This window comes from Fragaria vesca, linkage group LG6, assembly GCF_000184155.1.
Source record: "Fragaria vesca subsp. vesca linkage group LG6, FraVesHawaii_1.0, whole genome shotgun sequence".
Classification (NCBI taxonomy): domain Eukaryota; kingdom Viridiplantae; phylum Streptophyta; class Magnoliopsida; order Rosales; family Rosaceae; genus Fragaria; species Fragaria vesca.
The window spans coordinates 21,196,867-21,205,186 of NC_020496.1; the positions used below are offsets into that span (position 1 = coordinate 21,196,867).

The following is an 8,320-nucleotide window of genomic DNA, read 5'->3' on the forward strand; positions in this document are numbered from 1 at the left end:
GAGAGAGAGAGAGATGGGTAAGTTATTCGGTATGGCTCACAAATTGGAGTGAAGTTTCTTTCAGCCATCAGATCAGCTTCATTTAAATCTAAAGGTCACAAGTGACATGTCCCTTTTGTCCTGTAAAATCTCTTCCATAGGTGAACGATCTTGTTACTATGCTAGCTAAGTCGTAGTTAATAGGCTAGACTCGCTTATGCTTAGGCATCTTCATCATCCTTCATCCTACCTCTAGGAGTAACATGGCGATAAATGTTCATTTCCTTTGCACCATTGCTTGCATCCCTTTTTCTTGTCAAAACTTTAATTGATTTCAAGTCTATTCAATCTCCATCATTGTCTTTCACCCTTTCTCAAATTACTTAAAAATAAATAAATAAATAAGAATTGAAATTTGTTTAGTCCTTATGGTTTGAAGTCGACATCTGTTCAGTCCTTGTAATTTTATTTTAATATGAATAGTCATTCAAGTCACGATTTTTCATCCAATGGTCTTTCCGTCAATTTTTTCTGTTAGAATACTGACCTGGCTGTTAAAGACATTGTAATTTTTAACGGCCACATCAACAATATAACTGAGAAAATTGACGGAATGACTATCTAAATGAAAAATCGTGACTTTAAAGATCATTCAGATTAAAATAAAACCACAAAGACTGAATATATATTGACTTTAAACCACAAGAACTTTACAGTATTTTACCCAATAAATAAACTAGTTGATGCATCCACACATTTCTAAGGCATTGGCTCAACTCCCCCACTAATTGATTAATCGGCTAGGACTGAACATATATCAATTTTAAACCACAAGAACTTTACAGTATTTTACTCAATAAATAAACCAGTCGATGCATCCACACGTTTCTAAGGCATTGGCTCAACTCCCCCACTAATTGATTAATCGGCTCAGAAACATTTGAAGGAACGATCGACCCTAATTAGCTCACCAAAATTAACCTAAAGTGAACATTTTGTAGTTGTGTGTAGGAAGCGTGGTACCAAGGAGATCCCTTTCTTTCGCTTCCATAGCATCTCTTTTTTCTCCATCAGCGAATGACCCACCAATCAAGGATTCAAGGGTTCTCTCATCTCTTCCCTTTTCTTTATTCCACCCCTTTTTGTTTTTGCCTCTTTCATTGAACCTTTTCTTAGAGAAGAAAAGTGAAGCAGGGCCAGCACTTCCTTGTTTTCAGATTTTAGCAGCAAATTAGATGGAGACGCGACCCATCCCTAGTACGCAAGTTGCGACTTGATGCTGCTATCCACTCGCATAAGGGCAACATAAATTAAATTCTCAAAGAAAAAAGAAAAAAAAAAAAAAGGAAACAAACAATAGCATGATCAAGTATTGCTTAACATCTATTTACTACATTAACGTACACAAGTTAGATGCGTCTTTTTGTTTACCTCACTCATAATCGAGCATTGTTTGGTCACATGATTGTGTATAGGTCATATAAGCTTACATATTAAGATTATCATCAACTTGTAGCTTTTCTAATAATATAATTCCCCGAGCATTACTCCTGTATAACATTTTATTCGTTACGAAAATAGAAAAGAATCAAAAAGAAAAAACCTTGACACATAACAGTTAGAGAGATATAAAAAATTAAAACGGGATTTGGTGGTTCGAAGAAGATACTTGTAGGGACATAAGCAAGTGCGAAACTGAGGATAAGAATCATAGAATCAGCATAGAAATCAGTGCAAATGCTGAATGAAAGAAGACCCTTTTGAACAGCGAATCTACCACTAGACATAGGCCACAAACAACTGAAGGTACGTACACTTGGGATATCCTTGGCTTCTTTTTGCTGCTTTCAGTTTTTGCAAAAGCCCTTATCCAACCAAGAACATTTTCCAGAATCCAATCAATAATACTCTCCTTTTGTTTCACGACTGAAATTCAGAGTAAGCAGCAAAGGAATTTGGCAGTGCAGTACTTTTTGCAGATGTGAATTGCATCTTCTGCGCCCGCAGCTCCTTGTTTTCTACTACATTCTAAGGGAAGCTACAAAAAGAAAGACAACCCAAACGGTGCAGTTGGGTTGGCTGGATGGATATCTAACTGAAATGAAAAACGCATCGCCATTTTTTCTTGCTTAATGAATTACTAAACATCACCTCTCATGACTACTCTTGAAATCATCATGATCCTATAGGTACACTGTTAGGTGTGCCAAACAACTGATACCATCCCTCCCATGGTTTCATCTTACGTTTCCTCTTTCTCTGGTTTTATTATCACAACTGTTTATACATTATTGATTTCAAACATGTAATCACGTATGAAAGACACAATTTGATACGTCCGCCCTACGATTGCAACGTTTATTTTTATTTTTGTTTAAGATTAGAACACTGATAGAAGAAAACTATATACAAATTAAGTCTCCCCCTACCACTATCTATTTCTATAAAATGAAAAGATCATTGGCTGGATGGATAATTTCTTTCTGTATCTTTTTAAGTCTCCCAGTGTACTCATTTCATTCTTAGACTTTTCTGCAAGCGGCCCTTGTACAATTAGTTAAATGCATCTCTTTATTAGTTAAACATACCACTACATATGAACTTTGCAACAACCAATATCTAATACATGCATGTCTCCATAAAGCAGAAGCCAAGAAATGAAACAAAGTAGGCCCTTCTAGATAGCTGATGTTTTGATGCTATATAGTTGATTTTTCTGATGCTCTCGACTTTTGTTTTTCTTTTTCTACAATATATATGTAAATTTCATAAAATGAAAATTGTTATTTACCACTAACTACTTAAATAGTACAGTTAGCCCTTGTCATATTTCTAGTTGAGAACCAAAGAAAATAGTATATAAGCCTAAGAGGTCGAGAAAAATGGTCACTCGGTTTGGTCATTGGTGGTTGAGGTGGATCGGAAGACTTGGACTTGATGTGGATTGTAAATGTATCCTCCGTATATAAGAAAACGACCACATCAGTCTTAGAGTTCATACTTCAGACTATGCCAACCGACATGGTTATTTGACAATTCCTACTCTCTATCTACCATCATGTCTATGATGTATACCACTTTGGCTGGTGAGTAACTAAACTCTCCACATGTATTTCTCTACCAAAACCAAAACGAAAACGTTGGCAAATGTATTAAAATAGTACCTATCTATAGTTTCTCATCTTTTTTAGGTTCATCAGAATCACATTATTATCGTTAAATCGACATGAACATAAATTTAAACAAATAAAACGAAGTCATTCTTACATGTACTTTTCGAGCTTTTGAAATTTAGGAAACCATAACTCAGAGAACGAAAATTGATTTAAAGAATCAAAATTAAGTAAATTGAAAGAATCGAAAGGCTAAAAATTTCTTTCTGAGAAAGCAACGTGTCTATGTTGCTCTTTAAGAGAAAGGGTAAGAGCTTTCAATTAACTCAAAAGTCTCAAAGAAAGTCTTATTCCTAATTGATTCATTAAGATAATGAAACATGATTTGTTCTGAAAAATGTAAATACTACCAAACACCAACATCAACATCGGAATCATGAACATTTCTTCTCTGCATGATTGTCATGGAGCTTTAGCTGGTGAAAAGTATATTCTGGAACCCCCAAAAAATTGCAGGTGGGAAGAGCTGGAAGTTTACTCCGTCATGATAAGTAGGGTCGAGTAGGGAGACGTATAACCCAAGCCTTTCTCTAACAAGCTTCAATCAGACGGTGGTGATCGCACTTATGCTTTTGGGAACACCTTTATTTACTATAGGCCACCAATGAAAGTCATCCATCTTTTGCTCACTTATTGAAGTGACATATAGTCGGTAAAGTCATTTAGGTTTATAAACTATGTTTCTAAGTTTGATTTCAAGAAGAACGAGTACCAGTGAGAGCTTTGCGTTTTCACTAAGCCAGCAGCGATATTAGGGTTTAATTTTCTCTACTAAAATAACGATGCGAATTGCAGATTGCAGACAGTAATAATGACAGCTTATGTATTGTACCTTGAAGCTAATGCCAAGAGCGTATTACTTGGATCGGGTTTTGTTATGAATATTTAGGCTCTCTGAATAATAATATCGTGCTTAGTGACTTGAGCCAAATAGGCTTTAATATTATTGATCGATTTAGTCTCATTTAGAAGTAAACTAAAAGAGGGAAGGATAAATACATAGAGGGATAAGGTTTGAGAGAATTAATTAAGGATGAGGAAGTGATATGAACCAAACATTATAGGGAGCAAAAGACAAACCCAGTAGTTGAGCTTGGCAAAACATTTTCATCCCAATTGCTGAATAAAGCCAAGTAAAAGAACGATTGGTCTAACTCATGCCACCATATTTGAGCTTAAACACAAAACATTTCACCATTCCAGCTGAGGAAAACGAAACCCTTTTCACCATTTGAGCAAAGTAATTAGCTACACCACCCAGTAAATTAAAAAGCATATCGAATTTTCTCCATATAATTCAGATCGAATCATAGAGTAGTAAACAAAGTATGATTAATGAGCCTTGTCAAAAGGCACATGATTAGTCTCACTAAATATATATAAGCAGGAATTAGCTTGGTGTTGAATATAGATAGGACTGGGACACCTCTTGCCACTACAACGTACGTACCTGACAATATTAATTCAGCACCAAACATTTTAATATATGAAGGATATGTTATGCCCTACAAAGGTAAAGCCCTCCCCAGTTTCTCCAGCAGACCAAAGTAACATAAAAACAACCCAGATAGTGAATTTAAGCATCCCCTAATTTGTACCAAGGCTAGGATATATTTGCTTTCAACCATACATACATGATCATCATATCATCATCATCATCCTTCAGAACTAATAGCCCCCGTCTATAATATATACCCCCAAACCAAACTTGCTCACAGTCAACTCCTCGAAATATAACCAGAGCAAGCTTAGCTAGAAAAAAACCTCTCTTCTTCTCCCTCATCTTAAACTTCCAGTACAGTCCTCTTCCTCCTCCAGCGCCACCTTGATCATGTCTTCGAAAGACTGCGGCCAGCACGGCCACAACAAGCGGCGAAAGAGAATCCGCCACTGCTGCGCGGGGCTCCTGATCTTCAACTTCATCCTCCTCATCACCATCCTCATCATCTGGGCGATCCTCCAGCCGTCCAAGCCCCGCTTCATCCTCCAGGACGTCACCGTCTTCAACTTCAACAACACCGTCCCCAACGTCTTCTCCTCCAGCTTCCAGGTCACCATCTCCTCCCGCAACCCCAACGACAAGCTCGGTATCTACTACGACAGGCTCGACGTCTACGCCGTCTACCGCTCCCAGCAGATCACCTTCTCAACCCTAATCCCGCCAACCTACCAAGGCCACAAGGACGTCAACATCTGGTCGCCCTTCGTCTACGGCACCAACGTCCCCATCGCTCCCTACAACTCCCTCGCTCTCGCACAGGACCAGGCCTCCGGCAGCGTCCTTTTGTTGATCAAGATCGACGGCCGGGTGAGATGGAAGATTGGAACATTCATCACCGGAAAGTACCATCTCTATGTGAGATGTCCGGCTTTCATAACTTTGGGAGCCAAGACTACCGGAATTGTGGTCGGAGAAAACGCTGTCAAGTACCAGCTGGTCCAGCGATGCAAGGTAAGCATATGATGAAGGAAATGAAAGGGGGAGCAATCCATGAGGATCGGACGGCGACAATTGCCGTTGAGTATTGCTCTGAAGCCGTTAGTCGTTCCTTCTCTGTTATTTAATTTCCAGTAATTTTAATTTTCTGTTGATTAATTTAGAGGCTTGATCGAACTGTGTTGTGTATTCGGAATACATATACGTGGGATCCTTTGAAATTTGTACATTTTGCTATAGAATAAAATGGAGATTATGACGAAAGATACATGAGACGTATATAGCAAAATAGTAGTCCGTGGTACTTAATTAAGAGCTTAAGATGTTGAGTATATTATTCTTCAATAATCATGCATTTTTGGATTCATGTATGGAAAATTGGGTGTCTAGTGGAGGTTCGGGTGTCATTTTCTTTCATTTGTCAAATCCCTATTAAATAAACTTTCTGCTGTTTCTTCGCTGGTTGTTCAATCATCTTTAATTTCTAGTGTTTTCACTTGCTCAATACCTCTTCTTTTAGGCTGGGCTTAATATTCTAATCTCTCAATCCATTAGTTTAATCGATTTTAGGGTAAGTAGCTTGAAGCCTTCCCCAGTTTCTGAAATTCAGCTTTTAATAGGCCCATGATTTGCAATTGAATTAATAACGGTGAATACAGAACCTCATGATCGGCTAGCTAGTGACCAGGTAAACTAATTCACTCAATTTATTATTATTTTTAAAAATAAAAAATAAAGAACTAGTTCCTCACACTTCGTTTATATGTATTGAAGGACTGATAAGTTATTTCTTTCTGACTCCCATAATTATTTTCTCTGCATTTTTTCTTCGCAGCACATGGTTTCATGACTTTCATCTTGTATATATAATATAGGTACGTCAATTAGTGATGACTACACTGTTATTGAATGTGACGATAATATATGTTAGAGAGAGAGAGAGAGAGCGACATGCATAACCTTTCTGGTAAAGAAATTACCATGGTTTTTTTNTTTTTTTTTTTTTTTCATTAAGAAATGAAAACAACAAACTACACAGAAAAACCTCAGGTGCACTCTACTCTCAAAAAATCAAACTGAAAAGCATTATGCACTGAGAGAGGGAAGCTGTTACAACTAGAAAGAAGAGATAAAATGCCCTAAATTAGCTAAAGCATCAGCCACAAAATGCTTCTTATATCATCGAAGGTTTCTACCGAACATATACAGCCGATGCCTAAGTTATGACATATATCCACTCCAGTAGTGAGGCTAAGAGAGTGAATTATTATTAATTGGAATTTTGACGTGGTAGTGTTTGGGGTGGGATTATTTTCCACATGGTGCACATAGTGGTGGTCCTTTTCAAACTCCCAGCGCTACCTAGCTACACGTATCACTCGCTCTCTCTCCCCTCTCTCTATCTCTATCGCTACCAACTAATAATAGCGTGATGGAAAGGGACTCTCATTACGTTAAATATTCAAAGCTCCTAGTTTACCTTCTTTTTAACCTAAGCTAGGAAGCTTCCCGCTCTACTCCACACATCATGGTCTGTGCTTGTTAGAGTTGCTGTGCGCTTTGTGTTGTGGAACTTTTCGTTCATATATTCTCGTTCATATAAGGAAAAAAACTTATCTCGATTTTTAGATGTTTGAACCGATAATCGATAATCATATCAATATATCGGAAAATAAACTCCGATGAATTTACGAGCCTAATATGTCCTGAAAACTGGTCTTTTAATATATTTGTGTGACACATACTATTATTAGGGAAAGGGGAGGGCGTATGTATGAGGACTAAATTAAAGAGTGTGCCTGATATCTCAAAACCGGATCACATGATTTCATGCCTAATTTCAAGGGCCAAAATGAGTCAAAGAGAAGGAATATACATTGCATATCGATAGGATTTGGTTTTGGAACTATATATTCACACACAGCACAGCTGGTGCTAAAGCTAAAAGTTTTGCTCAATTAATTTCATATTCGGTTGTCAATCACATGCCCCTTTTCTTCCACAAGAATATTTCGGCAAGTTAATTAGAGGTTTGCTTGATTTGGAAATATATAGGACCTGACGACCTGTCCGACCTGATATGAGTAATTGATCGAGTATATATGTTACCTTTCTCTAAGAACATACATGATATATATATAGTAATATAGAGTTAATCCTGAAGCAATTACATTTTTTTTTAAGGTAGGAAAAATCCATTGATCATAGATCAAAACGGTCAAGCAAGAATAGTCCAAAGACCATACAAGCAGCTACCAACTACAAAAACAATAAAAAAACTGCAGAAAGAGAAACCTATAGTACCAACAAAGCAAAAGCAGTTTGAAGCAATTACATTTTGTTTACTAGTAACACTAAGAAATTTATAGTTATTTCCAGTAACACTAACAATAATATATATCCCATGTCTCCACTACCAGAAGAAAGGCTTTAGCCGACGAAAAAAAAAAACCAGGCCGACGAAGCATTTTTTCGTCGGCTAAAGTCCACTTTAGCCGACGAAATTATCTTTCGTCGGCTAAGTTAAATTTTCGTTGGCTATGGTAAACTTTAGCCGACGAAAAAAAAATTTCGTCGGCTAAAGAATTTATTTCGTCGGCTAAAGTTCACAAACTATGGCCGACGAAATATTTAAAAGTTTAGCCGACGAAATTAATATGTCGTCGGCTAAAGTGCTTTATATTTGCGGATCTGGACAGCAACAGCTCATCTGGGAAAAAAACGGGAGAAG

The 8,320-nt window shown here is 37.3% G+C and overlaps 1 protein-coding gene across 1 annotated transcript; it reads left to right on the forward strand.

Moving 5' to 3' along the window:
- Positions 1 to 4,741: 4,741 nt before the first annotated feature.
- Positions 4,742 to 6,144, forward strand: LOC101309947. Its single transcript, XM_004303449.1, has one exon. It carries the CDS (start codon positions 4,984 to 4,986, stop codon positions 5,614 to 5,616), a length of 633 nt encoding a protein of 210 aa, XP_004303497.1. The 5' UTR covers positions 4,742 to 4,983; the 3' UTR covers positions 5,617 to 6,144.
- Positions 6,145 to 8,320: the final 2,176 nt, after the last annotated feature.